The 24270-nt window shown below is 64.1% G+C and overlaps 4 protein-coding genes across 4 annotated transcripts; 2 read left to right on the top strand and 2 right to left on the bottom strand.

Moving 5' to 3' along the window:
• Nucleotides 1-66: 66 nt before the first annotated feature.
• On the bottom strand, nucleotides 67-9205 carry CHLRE_09g388850v5 (uncharacterized protein). The gene is made up of 22 exons (XM_043065487.1): nucleotides 9009-9205; nucleotides 8729-8905; nucleotides 8482-8547; nucleotides 8132-8191; nucleotides 7994-8036; nucleotides 7381-7538; nucleotides 6939-7064; nucleotides 6437-6630; nucleotides 6077-6240; nucleotides 5658-5869; nucleotides 5336-5476; nucleotides 5052-5177; nucleotides 4724-4859; nucleotides 4355-4495; nucleotides 4025-4143; nucleotides 3568-3723; nucleotides 3059-3382; nucleotides 2712-2894; nucleotides 2200-2511; nucleotides 1801-2010; nucleotides 1468-1595; nucleotides 67-1277 (listed from the first exon to the last, which is right to left on the bottom strand). Exons 1-22 carry the CDS (start codon nucleotides 9099-9101, stop codon nucleotides 1040-1042), a joined length of 3507 nt encoding a protein of 1168 aa, XP_042921031.1. The 5' UTR covers nucleotides 9102-9205; the 3' UTR covers nucleotides 67-1039.
• Nucleotides 9206-9296: 91 nt separating this feature from the next.
• Nucleotides 9297-13635, bottom strand: CHLRE_09g388900v5 (uncharacterized protein). The gene is made up of 10 exons (XM_043065489.1): nucleotides 13363-13635; nucleotides 13148-13227; nucleotides 12288-12893; nucleotides 11971-12064; nucleotides 11674-11766; nucleotides 11214-11453; nucleotides 10980-11036; nucleotides 10505-10668; nucleotides 10218-10384; nucleotides 9297-10055 (listed from the first exon to the last, which is right to left on the bottom strand). The coding sequence occupies exons 1-10, from the start codon at nucleotides 13402-13404 to the stop codon at nucleotides 10033-10035; spliced, it is 1566 nt and encodes a 521-aa protein (XP_042921030.1). The 5' UTR covers nucleotides 13405-13635; the 3' UTR covers nucleotides 9297-10032.
• A 120-nt stretch (nucleotides 13636-13755) lies between these two features.
• CHLRE_09g389001v5 (uncharacterized protein) lies at nucleotides 13756-20811 on the top strand. The gene is made up of 13 exons (XM_043065494.1): nucleotides 13756-14568; nucleotides 14709-14765; nucleotides 14927-15210; nucleotides 15468-15784; nucleotides 16029-16128; nucleotides 16349-16475; nucleotides 16778-17560; nucleotides 17830-17988; nucleotides 18209-18634; nucleotides 18820-19564; nucleotides 19792-19939; nucleotides 20081-20154; nucleotides 20327-20811. Exons 1-13 carry the CDS (start codon nucleotides 13993-13995, stop codon nucleotides 20503-20505), a joined length of 3975 nt encoding a protein of 1324 aa, XP_042921029.1. The 5' UTR covers nucleotides 13756-13992; the 3' UTR covers nucleotides 20506-20811.
• Nucleotides 20812-20865: 54 nt separating this feature from the next.
• Nucleotides 20866-24253, top strand: CHLRE_09g389000v5 (uncharacterized protein). The gene is made up of 6 exons (XM_043065493.1): nucleotides 20866-21266; nucleotides 21430-21555; nucleotides 21799-21963; nucleotides 22249-22338; nucleotides 22588-22725; nucleotides 23033-24253. The coding sequence occupies exons 1-6, from the start codon at nucleotides 21234-21236 to the stop codon at nucleotides 23162-23164; spliced, it is 684 nt and encodes a 227-aa protein (XP_042921028.1). The 5' UTR covers nucleotides 20866-21233; the 3' UTR covers nucleotides 23165-24253.
• Nucleotides 24254-24270: the final 17 nt, after the last annotated feature.

The raw sequence follows: 24270 nt of genomic DNA, 5'->3' as shown, positions 1-24270 counted from the left end.
TTTTGTTCTAGCTCCAGACAAAAACGGCCCGGTGGCCGCCGTCTTTTGTCTGGGCACATGGCGGTATGGATGCGGATGTTACAGAGGGGACAGTCCCAGCTCCCGAAGACGCCGAGCCGGTATGGGGGCTTCTCCATAGGAATTGGGACAAAACCCGCCCCAAACCCGGGCCAACAAAGTCTCGCCCCAGACATTAGCCCCCGGGAGGAATGTCTAGGAAACGGCCAAAATGGCCAATTAATGTCTGGAGACATTAAGATAGGAGCCCTGGACGGAGGCAAAAACGTAACCTCAAACCCCGTCACCTGAAGCACTTGGTTGCCGTCACCAAACCTCCCCATTGATCCCACTCCTGTTGTCATTTCGCCACCTCGGAGGGGTACAGCCCACGCTCGCCAGCATACTATCACTATCCTGCTGACCAGGGGCGTCCGAGGCTCTCTCGCCATCATACACACGAGCTCAGCACAGGCACTTCGTCAGCCGCGCCCCGCACCGTGGGGTGCAAGCACCGTGCCACGTATATCGTACACGGCCGTCTCCAACGTGGATGCAACCCGAACATACCTATCGTCTGAACAGGCCTTGTGACTCCCTTAACAACGGATGAATGCAAACAAGCGTCTGCCTTTCCTGGCATGCGCCGAGCATAGCCGGCTTCTTCATGCATCGAGGGCCGGCGCACCCGCAATCGCTACGCTTTGACCGCCCATAGACACCGAGGGGGCGCCAGTGGGCGTGTTTGTGCGTGTCCTCAAACGCTGTACCGGGTCCGGCAGCACAGATAGCCCAGTATGCTCGTACGCCGTACCTTCGCGCAGTTATTTTGCCTGCGTCTTTCAGGTTCGCCACCTGTCAGAGCGTCCACATACACATACAAACGGCACCAAACAGCCAACACACCTCAAGCCAAGATCTTCCTGTCTGTCGGTTAAGCCCACTCAAAATACCCTCAATGTGATAAACGCTCTCTCCCACCGGGCCTAAAAGCCCGTTCTCCGCTGCACCACAAACACACCACGGCTCCAGCTGCAGCCGCTCACTGCTTGCCGCTCGCGCCGTTGCCTATCTCCACATCTGATTTGGAGATGGCAGCATGCGCGGCAGCGTGGCCGTTGGTATTGTTGCCGATAAGTGCCGCGCCCTCAAAGTCGGGCCTGACAGTGCCGGCCGGCGCAAAGTCAAAGTCGTAGCCGGCGGCCACCTCGGCACGCAGCTGCGGGTCGTCCATATCCGGCGGCAGCTGCGACTCGAAGCGCACGCAGGCGGCGATGTTCCTGCGGATCGAGCAAAACGGCGGCGTGCGGCAGGCGGGTTAGCTCAAGGCAGGGACTGGGCCGCGGGCAGAGACCGAATGGTACGGCAGCGGGGTGAGAACCCTTCCTCCAGCCGCTTGTTAGAGAGCGCAAAGGAAGGAGGCGCGCAGGCAAGCGGCGTGGTATGCCCACGCAGGGCGTCGTGGCTGACCTGGAAATGAAGCGAGTGATAAGGGACAGCGGCCAGGCGCCGGAGCCAATGGCCAGCGACACCAGCCACTCCTTCCAGTCCAGCGGCTCCACCTTGAAGAACATGCCTAGGAAGTTGATGATGATGGCCTGTAGGATACATCAAAGTTACAGGGATTCACAGTTACAACACAATCGACACGGAGACAACCATCCAGCTTTAGGCCTATCGCGACCTCACCCGCGCTGCGCCTGCTGCATCCTATCCCACCCGCCCGTCCGCCCGACCCACATCGCCACTCCCAGCCAACCAGCCGCTCTGCCTGACCCACATCGCCACAAGCCGCAACCGCACCTGGGCGCCCATGGTGATTGCCAGCACCGCCATGAAGATCCAGTTGGTGAACAGGCCCGAGAAGATGTCGTATTCGTCGTTGATGCGGCGCGCGTTGATCTCGTTGGCGACCTGGGTGCAGATGAAGATGTTGAACAGCAGCGACAGCGGCCGCTTGTACTCGTCGATCTCATAGTCCATGAACTCGTCATCCAGCTTGCCCTGCACAGTCTGTGGGGTCGGAAGGGGGGCGGGGGATTAAGGCAGCGGCGGGCAGGGTCATTCTCTTGCGCAGAGTGCGGTGGGAAGCGTTGGGGTTGGGTAATCACTTATCAGGGTATGGCTGACACGTGCGCCGTCCAGGGAGAAAGAATGACGGTGCACGGCTGAAACAAGCTGCGGAGATGCTACCGCACGCACCTCGGCCCAGGACTCGTAGTCGCACACGCTGGCGTCGGTGCCGTTGCGGGGGTAGGCGGGGTTGGTGCACAGCGCGGTGGCGCGGTCGGCCGGCACCGGCTGCGGCGCCCACAGCCCCGTCAGCACGCAGGACAGGTCTGAGCTGGTCCAGGGCATGTCGCAGGCGGTGAGGACGTTGCAGGTGAAGCTGACGCTGGTGGCCAGGTTGGCGTTCGTGATGTTGGGCTGGCCGGGCAGTACCTCGGTGGCGTACTTGACGCAGTCCTGGTTGGCCATGTAGGCCTCGTTGTGCACCTTGTACTGCTCCAGGCCCTGTGGGTTGAAAGGATTAGTACAGAGAAGTGGGGTGTGGGGTTTTGTATATGTGTTGTGATAAGCGGGCGACAGGTGACGAGCACAAGGCTCAGGAGCCAGGAAGATGTGAAGACGGTGGATGGTGAGCAGGGCCGCACACCGGCATACCACATGTGCAGCGAGCACGTAGCGAGTGGTGTACCAGCGCGCACACTCACTGGGGGGCCCTGGGGCAACAGGTAGAGGCAGAGGAACATCCAGATCATCTGGTAGGAGCCCTGCACCAGGATGTGCTTGGTCATCTTGGCGTTGATCAGCTGCTCGGTGCGGCCGTTGGGCCGCTGCAGCAGCAGCGTGGGGTGCGGCGCCTCCGTGGCCAGCGCCAGCGCGCCCATGGTGTCCTGCGTGGCACGGTGCAACGAAAGCCGTCTGTGTAAGAGTTCCGTGCGGCCCCCGTGCTGCCAATTTGCGTGTGCTGCACTCGTTACGACCAGTCCGCCTCGTCCCCGTGGCTGGACCAGCCCTGCGCCACCCCCCGGGTAATGCGCCCGCCTCCCGGCCTCACCATGATCAGGTTCACCCAAAGCAACTGCAGGATGTTGAGCGGCTCGTGCCCGCCCACCACGGCGCCAATGAAGGCGGTCACCAGCGCCACCAGGTTGACGGTCAGCTGGAACTGCAGGAACTTGCGGATGTTGGCGAACACGGAGCGGCCCCACTTGACGGACTTGACGATGGAGCTGAAGTTGTCGTCCAGAATGACAATGTCGGCCGCCTCCTTGGCCACCTCCGTGCCGGCAATGCCCATGGCCAGACCCACATCGCTCTCCTTGAGCGCGGGCGCGTCGTTGGTGCCGTCACCAGTCACGGCCACCACATCGCCCATTTCCTGTTGCAATGCAGACCGGATGACGCTTGTTTAGATTCATGTCGTACCAGTAATCCCGTGCAGTAATCCCAAAGGCAAGCACAGAGCAGACACCAGGGCCCACTGTACTGTATTGTTCGCTCTTGGCGTTTTGCACCTTTTGCGACCTTCCCGACATTAGCGCGGCGCGCCCCACCCCCACGCACCTTGAGCAGGCGGACCAGCTGCAGCTTGTCCTCGGGCGAGGAGCGCGCCAGCACACGCACGTGGTTGATCTTCTCCTTCATCTCCTGCAGCGCCTCCTTCTGGCCGTCCGCCTTAGGGTCGTTCATGCGCTCACGCAGCGCCATGAAGTCGGGGTCCTGATGGGGGCAGTCAGGCACGAGCGGCCAAGGAGGTGGAGCAGCGGCTAGGAGCGGGAAGGCAGCGGCGGCGGCTGGCCCGGGCACAGGTCGAGCAACGAGGGCGCTGCCGCAGGCCCCCCTCCCCGGGAGCCGCGGCGCCCTGTCGTCCAACGCTCGAGCCGAGCTCTCTGCCCTATGCTTCATAAGCGCAAGAGCAAACGTACCTACGCCTGCAAACCACTGCAGGCCCCCCCGACAACAAGATACGTACGCATGCACGGCGTCGGCCCTCTCCCATTTGCACTGCCACGACACACACCTTGAGCATCTCCCGGAACACGGGTCCCTCCATGGCCACGTGCTCCGGGTGGTTGGGACCCATGTCGTACAGGATGCCGCACTCGCGCGCGATGTGCTGCGCCGTGTGGATGTTGTCACCTGTGCGCGCGCGCGTGTCAGCCGGGAGCCAAACCGTCAGGCGAATGTCCAGGACTGGGACTCGCACGCTACCCGCCTGCCGCGCTCGCCGGCTTCGCCTTGCGCATCAAGGCCTGCCAGGCTAGCTGCGCGCGCAAAACCTGATGCCGACACAGCTCTCGACCCCGTCTCTGCACACCCCAGCACCCTCGCAGTTCCTTTCTCTGCTTGCCTGTCACCATGCGCACGACGATGCCGGCGCGCTTGCAGGTGCGCACGGCCAGCGGCACCTCGGCACGCACGGGGTCCTTGATGCCCACGATGCCCAGGCAGGTCAGGTTGTCGTCCACGGTGTCCGCCTCCTCAAAGAAGTCTGCAAAGGGAAGATATCAAGGGGAAATTGAGTTGTGGCGGACGTTGCCTGGATGACTCCCGTCACCTGTCATACAGCCTGCCGTACTTGCTGTCGCGCAAGCAGCTCCCCTGGGCTGCACCAGCACATCCGTTGCCGTGTCCTCTAGCCGTACAGCCCACACTGCTCTGCCCTGCCGCCCCAGTCCTTGAATCAAAGCGCACAGGAGCGGGCGCCTGCTGCACTCACTCTCGGGGCGCGAGGGGTCGCTGATGGGGTAGTCGGTGTAGGAGAGGCAGATGCAGCGCAGGCCGCGCTTGGCCATGTTGGTCACCTCGTCCAGCAGCTTGCCGCGCAGGGCCGGAGTCATCTCCACGATACCCGCCTGCAGGGCGCGGGAACAGGAGTGCGCGTTCAGTGGCGGCTTTAGCGCTCTTGCCCTCTCCATGTGCCAGGGCCCCCGGAGTTATGCTGCGCAGCCCCGCGCCTTTCGCGCCAGAGGCCCAGCCACCTGCCGAACTGACTGGCGGCTTACTACGCCTATGAGTCCTGCCATGAGTCCAGCATGAGCCCTCACCTCGGTGTGGCAGCGGATGCAGCGCTTTAGCACCCACTCCGCCGCTCCCTTGTTGTACAGGCGCAGCTTGTCGGGCAGCTGGATCAACACGCTGGCCATCTTCTTGGCACTGGAAAAGCCGTACAGCTGCGTGCATAAAGAGCATAACAAGCGGCAGCCGGCCATGGTACTTTCAGGTTCACCATTTGAAGCAGTGCCGCGGTAGCCCACAGCCTCCAGGTGGCCTGCTGACAGAGCGCAACCCCCCCCCCCCGCCCTCTCATGAGATGTGCGGCATGCCTCACCTTGACCACGGCCTTGTCGTACTTGTGGCGGTAATCGTTGTAGTTGGATCCCAGCTCCTTGTTCATGAACAGCAGCAGAGCGCACTCCGTCCGGTTGCCCACGAAGTCCATCTTGCCGTTGTCCTTCTCGATGATGAAGGCCTGTGGGCGTGCAGTGGAGTGCGTACGGCGGTACGGGTGGCCTTCAGCCAGCTGTTCGAAACCCCCACTCCCGCCCTGTCTCCCACTCTCTATTTCATGTCCCTACCCACATCGGCTGTGTCTTAACCTCGGCCTCTGATAGGAAAGCCAGGTGCGGCTCCCCTACCCTACCCTCTCCCACCTTGGCATTCATGGCACAGTTCATCTTGAGCTGCTCGCAAACCTCCGGGTCCAGCTCATTGGCCTTGGGCGCAGTGCTGAAGTGGCGGCCCACGAACCAGCCCTCCACCACTGTCATGCGGTTCTCCGTCAGCGTGCCGGTCTTGTCGGAGCAAATGGCCGTGGCACCACCCATGGTCTCGCAAGCCGCCAGCACGCGCACGAAGTTCTGGTCTGTGGTCGGGACGCGAAACCGGAGGCATTGTTCGGGAAAGGATCGTTGGCCAACGTTGCTGCGCGAGCACGCGTAGTCCGTGCGTCTTCGATCAGCCGTCGTGCTGCCACCCGCCGCCCCGCCCTCTCCTTCGCCGTGCCTCGCTCCCGCCCTTCGGTGCTGCCTGCTGCCTTGCAGCCGCCCCCGCTGCTACCCGGCTTTCGCACCTGCCATCATCTTCTTCATGCTGTAGGCCAACGAGATGGTCACGGCCAGTGGCAGGCCCTCGGGCACCGCCACCACGATGATGGTGATGGCGTACAGGAAGAACTGGATGGGGCCGTTGTTGTTAATCTCACTGATGGGGAAGCCGTTGTTCTCCACGCACCACCTGTTTTGTAGCGTGGCCCGTCAGTGGTGGTACCGGCTTGCTCAGCACGTTGCAGCACTCCACCGCATTGCCCCAGCCTCAGCCCCTTGCCAACCCGCCGCCTCCCTGCAGGCCATCCACTGGCCTTGGCTGTTGCTGCCTTTTCCTCGCCCTTTACTGCCTGAGCCTATCACTCTCCGCCCGCCGCGGCACTCACTTGATGAGCTGTGCGATGAAGCAGCAGATGGCCACCGCGAAACCGACCTTGCCGATCGCGCCGGCCAGCACCTCCAGCTTCTGCTGCAGCGGCGTCTCGTCGTCGCCCGCCTCGCTCACCAGGGCCATGGTCTTGCCCCAAGTGCTGTTGGGGCCGACGGCAGTGACCAGCACGCGCCCGCTACCCTCCGTCACCTGCAGCCACCCGCCATAGGTCCCCGAGACGCGTGAGTGGTGGCTGGGGGAAAGAAGTACCGCCGCTGTTGGGGCGGGCACACGCATGCCCACCAGTCCCACGCACAGCCTCTGTCGGCCACCTCTTTCCCGCTATCCCCCTACCCCGCTTCTCCAGTGCTTCTTCTTACAGCTTCGCTCAGGCATGAGAGCTGCGCAGCCGTCCACCACGCGATGCCATCCTAACTGCCCCCTCGCCCACACCTCCCCCCCTCGCCCATCCGCCCTTCGCCCGCCCGCCTCGCTCCGACCCTGCCCCCCCCCCACACCTGTGTTCCCGACATGACCCAGGGGTCCGCTGTGGTGTTCTTCTTCATGGGGTCCGACTCGCCCGTCAGCGACGCCTCGTCCATTGTGAGCCCCTGGCTGTCAATCACGATGGCGTCAGCAACCACCTGTGCGGGCGCGTGTGTGTGTGTGTGTGTGTGTGTGTGTGCGGGCGTGTGTGTGTGTGTGTTGAGCTCTTGCTTGGTTCTACGCTACTGGCGGCTAATGCAGGACTGTCCCGACTGGCCGGCGCCTTGGCCTGCGGGACGTTCGCCTGGAGCCTCGGCCCGCCCCGACCATACTCCCGCGCACATACTCGCAATGCACCTGTCGTGCTTCAGGAGCGCCCACATCCACCCCCTACGCCCCCTTCACTTCAGCCTTGCGAGCTCCTCACTCCGCCGTTCGAGGCTACCCACACGCCTATCACACACCCGCACCCACCTTGTCTCCAGTGTCCAGCAGCATGACGTCGCCCACCACCAGGTCCGTGTTGGGCACCAGGATCTGCTGCCCACCGCGCACCACCTTGATCTCGATGCGGTCCTTCTGCGCGTTCAGTTTCCGGAACTGCAGGTCCTTGGAGTAGTCGTTACCCGCACCTGCGTGCACAGATCAGGTGTACGTACCCGCCGTCAGAGTGTGTGCGTTTGTGTCGACGAGCATAAGAAGTGCCAGCGTGTGTGCGTATTCGTGTGTGTTCCAGGGCACAAGGAAGGAGTATGGAAGGCCGGTGTATGTTAGAGAGCACAAAGGAAAGCAAGTACATGTGTTGTGGTGTGCAAAGGTGCAGGGGTTCGGCAGCGTGCGTGCACGCACTGCGCACGGACACTCGCCAAGTCACAGTTGCTAGGTGACACCATAGCTGCTCCCTCTGCTCCCTTTGTGATTCCCGTTCCCCGGACTGTCACTTTCGTCCTGCCCAATGACAATGGGGCATATTTGCTAGTCATGGTGTGACTCCGTTTTCTGGATTTGGAAACGACTGACCCCGCTCCCCGGCACACAGGTGCGTGGAAGTCCCCAAGCACACAAGCTGGCTCCGGAGTTGACCTACCCACGAGCGTGACGACGATGACAGCCACCCAAATGGCCACTCCCTGTCGGTGACGCGGGGGCAAACAAATGTCATGCGGCCAGAAACCAGGTGACACGGCAACAGAACCTGTGTTACACGCCCCAACGCCCCGCGTACCTCAACCCAGGCGCTCTTTGCGCGCTCCTCCGGAATGGCAGCTCCAAGGACGGTGGAAACCTGGCACAGGCAAGCACAAACCCAGCCCGGTTAGCTAGGAGCAGGAAGCGTGTCCTAAGGCCAGGTCCCCACTTGCCCGTTACGCCCGTGCACAGCCCAGGTCACTGCGTGGGCTGAGGTCACGACCAGCGTGATCTCCTGGACGTGGCCCCTCAGGCCCCGTCTCGCTGGACACACTTCGCTCCCCTTGCACGCAGTGAAGGCTGGCGTCTTGGCATTGTGCTGGTAATAGCACAAACTCGCCACGCGGGGACGAGGCCGTGCCAACAAACCCCACTCAGCACACTCACCGTGGCCGCCGCAATCAGCAGGATAAGGATAGGATCTTGCACCACCTCCCATACCAGGAAGAAAAACTGCAGGAAATGCAGGAGACGGCAAGAAGAGAGTCAGTCGCCCTACACCAGGTCAACAAAAACAGCAGGTCGCCCATCCTGCTAAGCCCAAGGAAACATCTCCAGCCTTGAAGTTAACGCTTTTCCAGGCAGCGCGCCCACTAGTCGCAGACGTTAAAGAAGTGGATGGCCATGTGCTCACATTCTTGGGCGGCGTCTCGGCATGCTTATTCTCGCCGAAGACACGACGGTGCTCCAGAACGCTGTCGTCTCCTGCTGCTTGGGGGTCAGCGTTCAACCCTGACTCGACGGAGCTTGACAAGAGTTTGGAGAGGCCCTCCGCCTTCCCCACGCGCGCGAAGAACTCCATATCCTTGTTCTGCAGTTAACCATACGAGTCGTAGCTCAGAACGCTAGGGTTCACAAGGGCCCCCAGCGGCAGCATGCAGAGTTTGGCCTGCCACACGGCCCGCTCTACTTGCCTCATTTGCGTCCGTCAGCTCCTGAAACCCAACGTTGTAGGGGCTCTGCGCATTGGGGTCAAAGGCCGGTTCCTTGCTCTTTGAGTTCCCCATCCTGTGAATGTCGCGAGTAAGTGGGACACTAAGCCGTGTGAAGTGCTCTAGGCAACCATCATATTGTTTACGTTGGAAGGACTACAATAACGTAACAATATCTCAGGATGTCGCTGGGCAGGAATCAGGCCGCCGCGACTGAGTCTTACATTTATGCCGAGCCCCATGCCGGATGCCGCTGTCGTGCAACGCGCCCAATGAGGCTGCTTACATGCTCAGGGGTTATGCATACACAAAACATCAAAACTTACTGGTTAACGGCGCCGGCGCCGGCAGGTGTGGGACCGCCGGCCTCGCTGCCTTCCACCAGTTTCTAAATAATATAATATGCGGAGCATCAACTCAGGTCAGCTAACGCGAACCGGCGAACGAGAGTGGAAATATAACCTCGCTCCTCGAGTCCAAGGTCGACGCCAGCCTGGCCACACCTCGCCCCCGACATCATTTCGTTTCGAAAATGTCAAATGGTCTGCAGCTGTGTGAACCTAGAGCTATCAAATCAGCGACCAGACCCACCCTTCCCAACCCTTTGTCAGCCAGCGCGGGCCGGCGGCCACCAGTTATGCAACCGGCGCACCGGCACCACGCATGAAACAGACAGAAACAGATTACTAGGACATAATTGCCGGCATGCTGCTCGACGACATCACCCACGCTTGGCGGCCCAGCGAAGTTGGCCTGCCCGACCCTGCGTCCACGCCGTGTGGCTTCAGCCCCTCGCTGCGGCCGCCACGTTAACCCCCACCAACAACACCCCAACCCCTCCCCCTCAGACACACACCTCCAACCAGCGTTACCACTCAGCGGCGATGTCCCAGACGGGCTCAAAGAGAACAAGCCTTGCTGGACTAACGCCACAGGCACGTGCGCTGCTTGCCCAGTTGCCCTAGTGTGCTGCAATCGCCGGAGGCCCTCTGCATGAGGTCCCCCGCTACGCGCCCACACGCGACAGCCCTGTGAAGTAGTGATGGTGGCAGGCATAGGCATAGGCGGGAAAGCAAGCCAACCGTCAGCTTACACAGCAAAACTGCCTCGTACAACTGCTTGCGTGCGCTGCGCCGCTAGGCATGGAAAGCCCCGATCAGGAACCCCCACAGGTATGTCTTGCGCCCTCACCCGTGTCCTCCGCGACGTCCTGCAGCGCTGCCACCACGCACGCAAGCCACGCGGCCTTGGAGTCCCGGTCGTTCAGGGGCCACAGGTGGTTGCCTGGCACTGCTAGCAGCTGAAAGGGCCCCGTCGTGAAGCGCTGCCACCCCTCCATCAGCGCCGGCGTCACCCGCCTGCAGTCCAGCACGTTACAGCCGGGCATGGCAAGCACAATGTTTACTGATGCACGCTCATGCGCACCCGTCTCACCGTATGACCTTCACTCAGAATAATACGGTGCGATTTCGCCTCACCGGTCGCGTGTGCCGTAGAAGGCAGTGATGGGCAGGTCGTCAAAGACCGCAACGTCATGTAACGCTCCGCCCGTGCGCCCGACCGCCACCGGGCTGCTGCCGCTGGGCAGCATCTGGTATTCATCAAACAACTTGAAGTCGGCGCGCAGGATGGGCTCGTACATCTGTTTGGTACACATGTGTGCATCTCTATGTCGGGAGGGTATGTTTTCTAGTCCCCCAAGTCCTCCAGCCTCACCTTTCACCACCCACTGCCACCGCGCATGAACGCCCCAGGTATAACAGGCGCAGAGCAATTACATTATGCAGGGGTCCTACGCGAGACGGACACGATTGCAAGCAGAGAAAACCCACCGCTACTCATAGGACTCCCCCCCTTGCAACTTCCTCAGCATTGGAAGCAGTGTCAAGCAGCACCGCGCACGTGCTCAGTAGCCCGGCCATCGGGAATGTATCAACCCACATGCGCGCTCACCTGCCACATGTCCGGCGAGAACACCACCTCGTTCACGTCCCAGCCACGCACCTCCTCCTGCTCCAACAGGCACATGCACACGCAGCAGCAATTACAGCACAGCCATCGCAAGCACACACACGAGCCCAATTCCCAGCACAAACCCATAAAGCAAGTCAGTCACGCCCAACCTTACACACACCCATACACACACATGCAGTAGTCAAGGGCCCAAACGCCCACGCGCCCACCCACCTGGAAGTCAGCGGTTCCCAGGCTGCGCTGCTGGCGCCACGGCCGCTGGGCCTCCGGCAGGTCGGGCGCCGGCATGGCGGACAGGCACCAGGCGGCGGGGGCCGGCAGCCTGGCGGCGCGCGCCGCCCGCAGCAGCTCAAAGGCCAGCCAGCAGCCCAGCGAGTGGGACACCAGGGCGTACGGCACATTCCGCTGCGCCAGCAGCGGCGCCAGCACCGGGAGCAGCTGGGCAGCGAAGTCCTGCGCCGCGCAGGCAGAAACGGGTGTGGCCTTACAACGGTGCGACAGTCCCACGCCACGCGTCTCCGGCAACGCCAGATACCGATTGAGACCTGTTATGCTACACAAGTCCACGGCATAACCCCTCCCCATGGTGGCCATCACTGCGCAGCCTACGCTGCCGATCCAGCCACACCCATTTATGCATTCAACCTCCCATTTATGCACCCAACCACCCCACCTGCGCACTGTCCAGGAACGGCTCCCGCAGCCGCGCAGCCCGCCCAGGCAGCTGCACCGCCAGCAGCTCCACATCGCGACCCCGACACCACTCCTGCGGGGGCCAGCGACACAAGCAGCGGCAGCCAAGAGCGTTGGGGCAGCCTGGTATTATGAATGATACGGTATTGCCCGCGGCGACTCATTCCGAGTTTGTGAGTTTGCAAGCTTGCATTACGCAAGGGACCTGAAGGGACGACGAGAAGGTCGATGATAGGAGTCATGAACTCCCAAAGGGGCTGCAGTAATAGCAGCTCACCAGGAGTGGGCTCTTGGCTCGGCGCGCACCCGTGCCCTCGGAAGTCCACATGTCTTCCGCGTTGCCGGAGCTATGAAACGCAAGCACTCGCATCCTGTGCATAGCACACGCAGTCGTATCCCGTGTGAGGTGCAACGCGAAGGCAGGGGCGCCTAAGATAGGGGCATGCGAGGGCAAGGGACGCGCAAGGGAGCCCGATGAGGAGTGTGGGCGCGCACATGCCACATGGCACATCCATCCGAGCGTGTGGGTACGGCAGCGCCTGGAAGCGAAAGCACCGAATCATCATTCATCAACAGTCAGTCATGACTCATCACCTTGGCGAGGCCGTTGCGGTGCCGCTGGCTGGAAGTCCCGGAAACCAGCGCTGGAACAGCTGCTGCCACTCAGTCTCTGTCAGCTGCGCTGCGCCGCTGCTGCCGCCACTGCCGCTGCTGCTACCGCTGCCGCCGCTGCCACCCTCCGTCGAAGTGGTGGCGCTAGTAGCCTCGGCGAAGTCCTGCGCCGCGTCCCTGCCATCGGCCTCACCGCCGCAGCCACAGCTGCTGCTGGCGCCCGTGTGGTCACCAGTCTCGACCGCCGGGCCTGTTGCAGCGGCTGATGCTGGCGCCGGCACTCGGACTGAGGACGTTGCCTCCGCAGCAGCGGTCTCCGCGGTTTCAGCGGTCTCCACGGTCTCAGCGGCCTCAGCGGTCTCAGCGGTCTCAGCGGCACCACTGGCAGGACGCGGGGCTGCTGCTGAGGGCAGCTCTGTGCCGCCGCTGTGGCGTTCGGGGCCGCCGTCAGCGCTGATGGCGCGTGCCGGCAGCACCGCCTGGCAGGGGAGCTCGGAGGGCAGCGAGCCGGCCGGGCCGGGCAGCGAGGGCCCCAGGCTCAGCGCTGCCAGCTGCTGTGCAAAGTAGGCCCGGATGCGGTCTTCAGGCCTGGAGGGAGGCGTGGGCCCGTGCGTGCAGGGACTGGTGGCGACTGCACTAAGGGAATGAAGTGGTCGGTCAGGGAGCGAGCAGCACGCGACTCATCCACAGGGGGGGGGGCAGGGCCCGCAAGCCGCGTAAAGCGACCCAAATGCATGCACGCACGCACACATCGCCACGCCCGCCCACCCGCACGCTCGCACCCATTGTCACGCCCGCTCTCCCACACACACACGCCAGCACACCCGCACGCACGCACGCACCAGTCCAGGACCTCATCCTCGGGCGGTGGCTCCACGCAGCGCCCCGGCGGGCAGTGGAGCTCCGCATCCTCTAACAACACCTGTTGCGTGCGCACGAGAAGAACATTTAGGTCGCGCGAGCGACGGCGAGGAAGCTTGTCCAAACGCGAAAGGCTCGCGGCCGTTGGGCTGGCTTCGTGGCAGCCCTCCTGATGCCGCGCTGATCAATGCCCCACCTCGATGAGATTGATTTTATGGACATGCACTGGGTCGAGCATTTATAGCGCCTGCTGAATGAAGAGCGCGTGCAACGTACGTGCGTGCAACCGGAGGTCGGCGTCTGCGCTTCGCTTGAGGTCTTATTGTTTTCGCACTGACCTAAGCTCGACACAATTGAGCAAGTAGCGGTCCATGGAGCGACTCGCATCCAATCTGGAAGTGGAGCGCTCCTGGATTGCATTGGAGCGGCCGAGAGATTGGCGAAATGTGCAGAAGACATTCTGCTTAAGATTTTGAGGAGCTAAACACTTGATTTGTCCATTCGTCAAGGAATGCCGAATGGTCTGTCGCAACCATCGCGATCCATTCATCCGTGTATTCAATTGCTGCCAGTTTGTCTTTGTATCCTTTCAACAATTGAATTCATTTAAAGCATTCATAGGCACATGGTCCCGACGAGCGATGTGGATGTGGGCAAAACCCTGCCACGCCTGACGTGGTCGACACCGAGTACCGCTTTCCTATGCGGCTCTTAATGTATCATCGGGCATGAAAACACGTGCTAATAGTTTGCAGTCCTTAGGCCATAACCAGCCGGTCACGCCGTCACGCGCGGGTTAGGGCGCGGGCGCGCACGACGCCTTCCCATGGCAGCCCCGGCTGGGCTGGCAACACGGGTTTGGCCCGCGCTTGCTCAGCAACGCAGCGCGACCTCGGGCCTCCAATGTGCCTGTTCGCGAACAGCTTCCAGCGAGTCCTTTCGGTCGGTGGCCGCAACGGCTGGGCTGGACGGCACAGGAGCCAGTTCGGCCGGGACTGTTTCCTCCAGCCGCGCCCTGAACCCTGACTCATGGGTCGGGCTGTATGAAGCTCTGTCAAGCTTTGCTCGTGGCGTGTGGCGAAGACCCGGTGCTGCGCGGGGCATCAGCGGAGCAGCAGGCAGCGGGGCCGGCGGCGGCGGCGGGCCTGGCATTACGTCGGCAGCCCTGGAGGCGGGCTTGGGCGCGCGACACAGCCTGGCACGGGCAGTGGCAGGCGCCAGCGTGGGCGTGCGCCGGGGGTTTCACTCCAGTGCTGCGGACTGTGCGGGCAGTCATGGCGGTGTGGGTGCCGGCGGCAGCAGCGCCGGTGGCGGCGCCGGCGGCGGCGCCGGTGGCAGCGCTGGCAGCAAAGCAGGATGGCAAGCGGGCCCGCGGCCGGCGCCGCCGGGTAGTCACTATGAGGTAGGCTTGGCCTCAACTGGACACCAGCTATGACTCCGGTGCAATGCATAGAAACGTTAATTTGTTGCAACTGGTTCTACTGCCCTCGTATATTTACCGAGGCTCACCCCGCGGCTGGTGTTGGGCCGACCGGAACGCAGGTGCTGGGCGTGCCGCAGGACGCGACACTGATGGAGATCAAGGCCGCGTTCAAGCAGGTGCGTGTTATATGTGACTGTGGGGGCCATGAGGGGCTTGGGTGGCCACCGCTTCTATCTATTTTAGTGGCTCCCGCTGTCGCGATTAATATAGTATTATGGTTCTGACTGGGTCCAGACTGGCACGGCAAGTAAAAGATTACTCACCGATTGGGACGCAGAGAGCAAAAGAGCTGCACCCAGACGTCATGGCGGCGCGTGCAAAGCAAAGCAGCGCACAGCAACAACAACCGCAGCAGACCCACACGCACCGGCAGCACGCGGCGCCGTCCCCACACCGCACGCCGCGGCCATCCGGCGGCCCCGGCGCTGCTGCGGGGGCGGGGGCGGCGGCGGGCGGGCCGGGCGAGTCAACCGCCCGCCCGCCGAGTGCGGTGGAGGCGTCTGCTTCTGCCTTCCTTCGCCTCGTGGCGGCATACGAGGTGGTCAGCAGCCCCGTCGCCAGGTGGGAGGGTGGTACTCAAGATGTGTAAGATGCTCTTGAAAAGCAAGGATCCAGTGAACGAGTGTGTGCACCGTCCAGGAGGCGGCTGCAGCCCGGGTCTACTTGCGGCGGGGGCCAGCAGGGGTGGGCGGTCAGTGCAGGCAGCGCGGCCGTGTACCGCTGTGCGCTGATGGGGTGTGTAGTGTCAGCAGTTGCAACGTATTAATGGCTCGTTACCCCTCTGACGGGGTGTGCTGTGCCGCACATCTGCCACGCAGGCGGGAGTATGACCTGCAGCTGGCGGCGGCGGCGCAGCGGCAGCTGGAGGAGGCCAGCCGGGTCGGGCGCGGGCCGGGGCGCCAGCACCGCACGCCGCATACCGCCGCCGCTGCCAGCGCCAGCAGCACAAGCAGAACTGCTGGTGGCTTTGCAGATGACCTAGGTGGCATGGGAGCGGGCGGGTTTGGTTTTGAGTCCGAAGGTTCGGCTGCTGCTGGCGGCGGTGGTGGCGAGCTTCGTCAAGTGGACTTCCGCGCCTGGCGCTACGGCGTGGGCGAGTGGATGACGCGGCCGCGGAGGGAGCCCGTAATGGGAGGTAGGCGTGGTGTGCACGTGTACCTCATGTGCTGTGATGGGGCTAGTGGTGGGCTAGTGGTGGTGGTGGCTGGTGTGTTGCATGTGCTGACGAGCAGCACTGCCGCCGCCGCCTCCCAGGACAAGCCTCGCCGCCGCCCTCCTCCGCCTCCTGCCCCGTAGGGCACTACTCCTCGCAAACCCCACGCCACACAAACTCCTGTGTGCCGTGCCTGCTCTCTGCTCTGCCCTCTGCTGCACCCCAGGTGGCCGCGCCGCCGCTCTGGAGTACTACCTGCGCAAGTACAGCTCCGAGTTCGAAGGGCAGCTGCACGCCGCCCTGGTGCACGCATACCTGGGGCCCAAGTGAGGGCGAGAGCGGGGGAGGCGGGCGGGCAGGGGCTGGGAGAGAGCGGGGGCGTGGGAGCGGGCGGAGGCTAGGTCGGCTGCCGTGCGTGTGTGGGCGGGACAGTCGGAAACAAGCCGTGAGTGGGTGGGGAGGACTGAGTCGTGTACACCGCCACGCAACGTCCTGCCCACGTCCATGCCACCTCCCCACGGCCCCACTGCTCCCCGCCGCCCCCAGACTGGACCTGCGCCCTGGCGAGCTGCCGCGCTGCTTTGAGGCCGAGCTGCGCCGCGCCCCCGCCGCCAGCCGCCAGCTGCTGCAGCTGGTGTCGGGCCGCACACTACTGGGCGCCGTGCGGGTGCGGGTGAGCGCTTGGGTGGGGGCTGAGCGGCGTGGGGAGGGGTTATTGGTGCCACACGTACCACAGTCAAGTATTCACTGCAACACAGAGGCCAAAGGCACGGCTGGGGAGGCGCAGGCACGGTGTGGGCGGTGGTGTCAGGAATCAGGAGCATACTGGGAGGTACTCTGCGTAGCCCAAGGAAGCTTAGTGGCAGCACATTGCAGGCCCTGTCACAGGCATGCCCGCGGTCGGCGCGTGCCATGTTGAAAGTGTCCACACACACAGTCCCAAGGCACACGCACGCACATGCTCGCGTCATGCAGGAGCCCCTACGGCTGGAAGGCACCGGCGAAGCCGCCATGCCGCACCAACAGCTGTCGGCGCCGCCTGCAGCGCCCCCGGACGCGGCTGCCGCCGCCACAGCCCCAGGAGCCCATGCCGCCGCCGGGGCGCCGCCCGCGGGGTCCGGGCCCGTGGCTGCACACGGCTTTGCTGCGGGCGGTGCGCATGCCGCCAGCAGCGGTGCTACCGGCAGCAGCGACGGCGCCGCGGTGTATCAAGGCAACACTGTGGGGCCACCTTCATTCGCTGCAGGTGTCTGGGGCTCCTCTTCAGCTGCGTCGTGTGCCGCAGCGGCTGCATCATGGCCCACAGCACCGGATGCCAGGGCACCTGTGGACCCCGTGGAAGCGGCGGCGCCGCAGGTGGCAGCGCAGGCGGCAGCGCAGGCGGCGAGAGAGCAGAGCTTCGCAAGCCACCCGCCGGAGCCGTCAGGGGTACCAGCAGGGGAGCCGGCAGGGCGACCAGGGGGCGCAGCCGAGCCGGATGCGGGGTGGGCGCCGGCTGCAACTGCAGCCCGTGCGGCTGCGCAGGAGGAGGCGGAGGCGATAGGTGTGCAGCCCGCGGCGCCGCAAATCAAAGACACGGGGGCAGAGGTGGAGGCAAAGGTGGGGGCGGAGGTGGAGGCTGTGCCGCCCGGCGTGATGCCCACCACTCCGCACATGGCGGCTGCGGCCTCGGGTGTGGATGTGGAGTCCTTCCTGGCTGATGACCGGGAGGGGGCCGGACTGGACCCAGCTGTGCTGGTGCGCCTAAGCGATGAGCAGGTGTGGGCTGTGGTATGTGACGTGGTGTGTGCGGTATGTGGGTTGTGTTATGGTATCGCCGCGAGGCCAACAGCAGCAGGCTGTCGAGACGTAGTTTCACTTGTTCGGGCCGGAGTAAGCGCTCTCTGCGAAGCGCGCCGCTGTTAGGCTGCTGTTCTCAGGAGTGGTTCCTCCCGCACCGGATGCACCGCGCATGCCGGACCACATCGACACTCGCCTCTCTCCCTCCCGCCCACTCTCCCGGCCTGTGCCCAATCGCCAACCCACAGATGGTGTCGCTCGCCGCGGCGGCCATCGCACGGCGGGACGTGGGCCAGGACGGCGCCGCCGCCGGCTCCTCCCCGGGCGCCGTGTACGGACACCTGGTCCCCGGCTACAGCCGCTTCCGCGGGCTGCTGGAGATGCAGGGCTTCTACCCGGACCCGGCCGTGAGTGCTACTGCCTGCCGGGTGCCTATGCCGGGCGCGGGTGCCGGGTGCCACTGCCGGGTGCAGCTGCTGGTGTCGTAGGCCACTGAACGGCACCTTGCGGCGAGGACCGGTCCAGCTGGTCACTATGGTCCTGCGGCCCGCTCCGGATTCGGGTGCTTTACTGTCCATAACTGCCACGGCTGCCGCCCGCCGGCTCCTTCCGCGCCCTGCCCCACAGGCGTTGCAGCGGCATAGCATGCAGGTGTCGCTGGTGACTGCGGCGGAGGCGGCGCAGGCGCGGGAGGCGGCGGAGCAGGGCGGCGCGCTGGGCGGCGGGCAGCTGCTGCAGCGCTGGCGCAGCCGGCAGCGGGAGGCGGCGGCGGCGGCTGCTGCCGGTACAGGTACTGCCAGAGATGCTACTGCTCTTGCTGCCAGGACGGCCGCGCCGGGTGCAGCGCTGGCTGGCGCCTTTGACCAGAGCGCGTTGTACCGGGCTGCGGGGCCGTTGGCTGCAGCTGCTCATGACCCTACGGCTGCGGGAGCTGCCACTGGCGCTGGTCCTGCCGCTGCTGTTGGTGCAAGTGCTGGCGGCGGTGGTGGCGGCGGTGCTGGCGGCGGCGGTGTCGATCTGCCGGAGGGCATCATGCCGCCCAAGCAACTGCAGGTGGGCAAGTTTCATGGGTGGTTTGAAGACTGTGCAGGGGTTAAGCACGCGAGGCGAAGTCACTGCTGTACTAGCCCAGCCCTTTCCAGCATGCCTGCAATTACAAGGGGCGGCGAGTTACTGTACTGGCTGCAAAGTGGCTGCAGAAACACATTCACCAATCCCATTCGTGTACCGTGTCACAGGCGCTGGTAGAAGCCGCACGCATCTCCGACGCCGAGCGGGCGGCGGAGCAGGCGGAGGCCGCGTCTGCCGTGGCCGCGTCCGCCTATGCCGGCGGCGGCAGAAACGGCGGCGGCAGCCAGCAGTGGAAGCAGCCGCCGCCGCGCAATGACCCCCGGACCTGGGGTTTTGACATGGACTCGCCCATTGGCGACGGCCCCGGCTCCGTACGTATCCTGGAACTGAAGCTGGGGGGTGACGTGGCGGCTGTGGCCGTGCATCAGCCCCCGCAGCCGCCGGCCCGCACGGCTGGCACGGCGGCAGCCGCAGCGGCATCAAATAGCTTGGGGCGGACGGAAGGAGCGGCGGGGGCGCCAGAGTGCAGCCAGGCATCGTCGGCTGCATCGCCGCCGTCGCCTGGGTTTCCATTTGATGACCCGGCGGTCCTCGGTGTGGGGCGGAGAGGCGGCGGTGGCGTTGGCGGCCTGGCCGGGGCAGTGGCGTCTGTGGTGTCCGCGGCGGCGGAGGCAGCCGCGGCGGTGGCGCGCAGGGGAGGCGTTGGTGCGGGAGGGGAGAGGGCGGGGCCTGGAGACGGGCAAGGGCATCAGCAACAGCAACAACAGCAACAGCAGCAGCAGCAGGCGGAGCCGGAGCTGAGCGGGCTGGTGGTGCCGCTGTTTGGGCCGGTGGTGGAGGGGCGTGTCAAGGTGTATGTGTGCGGCACGCTGACGGCGGGCTTGGAGGGACGGCACGTGTACGATGCCGAAGGTGAGTGGCTGGCCCATGCACCTGCATGCAACTCAAAGCTGCTTCACCTGCTAGCAGCACCTCGCTGATTGGGCCGGGGATATGAACGTTAGCGTTGCTGACGGCGCCGTGTTTGAGTAGCCACTGCTACTGACCCTCGCTGCTCGCGTGTTGTACTGCCTGCCGTAACTGCCGTAACTGCCATACCTGTCGTACCTGCCGTGCCTGCGGCTGTCGCCCATGCGCAGGCCGCCGTGTGGCGCTGGTGGTCCGCGGCTCCTTCCCCGGCCTGCGCACACTGCACTTTTTCGACGCCACCACCAAGCGCCTGCGCCTGCTGTGCCGCTGCGTGCGCGCCCGCTTGCTGCCCAGCCCCACCTGGCTCTTCCCGCCGCGGTGAGGCCAGCTGGCTGCGTACCGGTATGCACCCGGTGCGGTACGGTGGGGTGGTGCGAGTAGCAGCCCTTGCCCTTTTACAAAAAACCATGTGCTCGGCTAACCCTGACCCTGTATCGCCGCCTGGTCTGCGCTCTGCAGTGAGCCCACCCACGATATTGGCGGCTGGTACGTGGAGTGGGGCGGCTACGCAAACAGGGGCAACCCGCTCGTGGGTGAGTACTTGTGTGTGTTTGTGCTCGCAAGAGCTTGAGGATGACGTAGCTTCGCGCCAGCTGCAGCTCTGGTGAAGTTGCAGTCCACCTTGTGGCTGCGCCCCGATCCACCGGCCGGTTCCTGCCCCTCTCAAGTCCCTAACTCGGCCGGCCTTCTCACCCTGCCCATCAGGCTGGTTGGACCCGTCGGTCTACGTGTTCGTGGCGGCCCTGGTGGCGGCGGAGCAGGAGCGCGTGGCAGACTCTCGGCGGCGGCTGCTGGGGGACACGCTGTCGGGATGGCGGGGCGCGGTGCAGGGGCTGTGGAGGAGGAGGCGAGGACGCGGAAGCGGCAGTGGTGCCGACGCTTAAAGTGCTGCTCGCGCAGCTGGCTTAATGTGGTGGGGGAGTGTATTGTACCAGGCGGCCGAAAGGTCCGGGCTGAGATGGATGCAGGAGATAATTTAGCGTGCGCTCGTCACTGGATGTTACGGTACTGAATTGAACAGAGGTAGTACTGGTATGTTGAGCGCCGGGCGCGGGTAACTAAATGAATGCACGGCCGGAGCACCGAACACCCAATGTAGGAAAATGCTGCAAGTACCTGGGAGGGGGGAGGCGAAGCGTGGCGTGTCAATCGCGTCAGCATTCAAAAGCGCATCCTCGGGAATTTGCCGTAAGACAAATTCATGCATGGCTCCTTGTATAGCACAGCTAGACAAAAGGGTTTTCCGGCTCAGGGCCCAATAACGCTCGACGCGGCCAGCGACTGCCGCGACAAGGACGATTCCTCGCGCCCAATCGCTATCCGGTGCTAGGTTCTGTAGCTTTAAGACACACTGTACACAAGTTGGAGTCGCGTACAGGCGCCCCTGCATGAAACGAGCTTTCGGCGAGCATTCTTGAACGGGCCAAGCCCTCGCAACTAAAGGCGATACACACCGTGCATCGTGTCCCTTACAGCGATAGCCGCGATGGATAGGAACCAGGACTGCGCGAAACACGATGACGAAAGGAACTGTCGCGTGTGCTGGGCCGAGGAGGGACCTGGCGAGCTAGGGCTGTGCGCGCCGTGCGCGTGCACCGGCTCCTTGAAATGGATGCACCATCGCTGTCTTCAGGATTGGCAACAGGTGGGCGAAGCAAGCTCGCCGGGGGACCCTAGGACGGGTCGGCCAAGTGCAAGCGGCTGAGTCAGGGGCGCTGTGAACAGTCGTCCACAGCCCCTGCACGTTGGCACCCCCCCCCCCCCACACACACACACACCCGTACGCCCGCCGCGGTGCCGCTCCGCAGGTGCGGCGCGCTCAGGGGCAGTTCCGCCAGGCGCGGCAGTGCGAGATCTGCCGGCAGCCCTATAAGCTGCCCACGGTGCAGTGCGGCGGCGGCGGCTCCGGGCGGTGGGACTACCTAAAACAGTTGGTAGGTGACGGGTCATGAGTGCGAGGTTGTGGCCCCGGTGGCCGTTTGGTAGATTAGCTGCAGAACTTTCTGCATCGCGGCAGATGGTGGAGAGTGGGCTGGCAGGGGCAGCGCATGCACGTTTGCACCCTCTCTGCCGCGCGCCAGCAGGACCAGCGTGCCCAGGCCGTCACCCTGCCCTCCCGTCACAGCCCACCAGTCCCGCTGCTTTTTCCCCCCTCCGCCCCCACCCGCCATCCGCAGCTGTCTCGCAGCAGCACGCACGTGCTGGACATGCTGAGCTGCCAGAGCTGGGGCGCGCTGGCGTACCGGGCCTGGAAGCTGTACGTGCTGGGATCCAGTGTGGTGGGCGCGGCGCAGGCGGGCGCGGCGGGACTGCGCGCGGGCTTCGGCATGGGGAAGACGCTGGTGAGCGCGGTGGCAGGTGGCAGGCGTCGCGATGGGTGGGGAGGTGGCGGCGGCTGGGGTTTGCAAGCCTAGCGGGAGCGGGGGGCAGGAGGGGCGGTTAGGTCTTGAGCCCGATAGATTGGGACCCGAAACCCGGCAGCAAAGGGTGGGGCTGGGGTTCGCTGTGCTGTCCTGCCCGAGACAAATGCCCGTCTGACCGTGCCATCGCGGCGGTGCGTGTGGTTGAGGGAAACAGCACCAATGCCGTGTCTGTGTGTGGGTATATGTGTCCGTGTGTGTGCACAGGTGGTGGAGCAGACCAGCATCCTGCTGGGCCTACTCAACATACTGGGCGAGATGCTGGGGACGCCCTTTGCGGAGCTGCTGTGGTGCCAGGTGGGGAGGAGCCGCGGGCCGGAAGGGGCGGAGGCGGGGCTGCGGAGGAACGGGGTGGCGAGCGTGCGCCTGCTACCAGTGGGGCAAGCTTCACAACCTGGGGCAATCAATGGTGTGTGGGTGTGCGACAAGTGCGGCACGGCACTGTACTTGGGCCAGGCCCTGTCCTCCCACGCTTTTGCGCGCTCAAGGCGCGCGGTGGTGACCCTGCGCGGCTGCTGTCTCTGCCTGCTGTCTCTGGCTGCACAGGCTGTGGCGTGTGTGGCGTTCGCGCTGGTGAGCGAGGTGCTGTACGCCAGTGTGCTGGGCCTGGTGGCGGGCGGCGTTGTGGGCTTCTGCCGCGGCTACATGGGCGCCGTGCAGGCCTCATTCGCGCTGGCAACACAGGTGAGGCAGGCGGCAGCGAGCAGGTGCGGCGTGTGTGTGTGTGTGTGTGTATGTGTGCCGTGTGCGTGGGCAGGTGGGCGGGCGCGCGGATAGGCGGGCGGGCGGGCGGGCGGGGGGCGCGGCGGACGTTTTTTGATGGGAGGTGGGCGGAGCCACGGGCCGTCCAAGCGGCGTAACAGGCGGCGCCTTCCCAGGTCCGAGGCGCCTACGCACGTGCTCTTGCACCTGTTCTACTCAATGAATGTGTATGCTTCATCGGCGGACGTGTGACATGTGTGGCGGTCTGCTGCAATGGCTCCCCCGGCAGGGCGTGGTCCGCACCGCGCACGCGGGCCGCTCGCTGGCCAAGGCGGCGGGTATGGCGCTGCGGATGCCCTGGTTCGGCCTCAAGGGCCTGCTGCTAGGGCTGGCGCGGTCGCTGCCCGTGCGCATCCTGTGAAGGCCGGCAGCCATGCGGCTTTCAGTGGCGCGGGGAGCGGCATCTCCAAAGGCGTATAGGGTGCCCCAGCGCGCGGGCTGGAGCGCGGCACACTCCCGCCGTTGGATACCGGTGAGGCACGCGGTACGAGGCTGGGGTTGAGGCACGCGGTCGGACCTGCGCGTGTGCGTGTGTGGAACGCCAAGGCAGGTGGCGCGTGCGCTCGCCCTTATACCCCAGGCTTACGCTGTTGTAGTACTAGTCTGTAATTATCACGTGTACAGCTGGAGTTGATAGGTTGGGCTCAGTGCGGCGTCGGTAGGGCGGTGGTGTGGCTGGGTGCAAGTGCTGTCATGAGTGCGGCCGCGCTTGATGGATGTTGTTGTGCCCGTGGCCCGGAGTTGCACGCAGGGGATTCCCACGCCCCTGGTAGCAAGTGTGCGGCGGCGACTGGTTGTGTTGTAGTTTGTCTGGTTCTGCGCTGAACAGGCCGCCCAAGCGGCGCGGCTGGATTAGTGGCAGTGGCGTCCGGATCAGCGATGGCGGGTGATGGGGTGCGTGTGTGCTGCAGCGCGTGTGTGTGCAGAGTATGGAGGATAGGTTGATGCTGTCCTCCCCAGCCGTCCGGCCTAGGTCCGTTGACGTAGGGAGCTAGATGGGTTGATCCTGTCTCAGCGCGAGCCCCAATACACCGTCCTGAGTGGTCGTCTGTCCTAGGCGCAAATTCAACACATTGCTTCGGCGTGTGGGGACGCGGCGTTGGCGAGAGCCGCGGATGGCCCTAGTACTGTGGGGGCATGTCGCACCCGTGGAGGGCCCTGTAGTTTGTCTGAAACGGAACACTATGAACACCATGGTATTATTCGCCTGATGCTGTGTTTGGTCAAGAGCTGCATGAGTGATGGGATTGGGTGGTTGAGGCTAGCTAGGTCTGGATGGAGCGGAACAACGGAGGTGCGGCTGTGGTTGATGTCGTACAATTTGCATGGTTGCAAGGCAAGCGATGAAGGGCACGCTTGCAAGTGCCGCACGAGACTGGCTGTCACTCATGTCCCATCAGCTTTATGCTCGTGCGTGACATCAGAGCAGCTGCTGTAAAACAAGTTGTAGAAAGTCGGCATCCAATT

Source organism: Chlamydomonas reinhardtii, chromosome 9 (assembly GCF_000002595.2).
Source record: "Chlamydomonas reinhardtii strain CC-503 cw92 mt+ chromosome 9, whole genome shotgun sequence".
Classification (NCBI taxonomy): Eukaryota; Viridiplantae; Chlorophyta; class Chlorophyceae; order Chlamydomonadales; family Chlamydomonadaceae; genus Chlamydomonas; species Chlamydomonas reinhardtii.
This window is presented reverse-complemented; position numbering and strand designations above follow the sequence as displayed.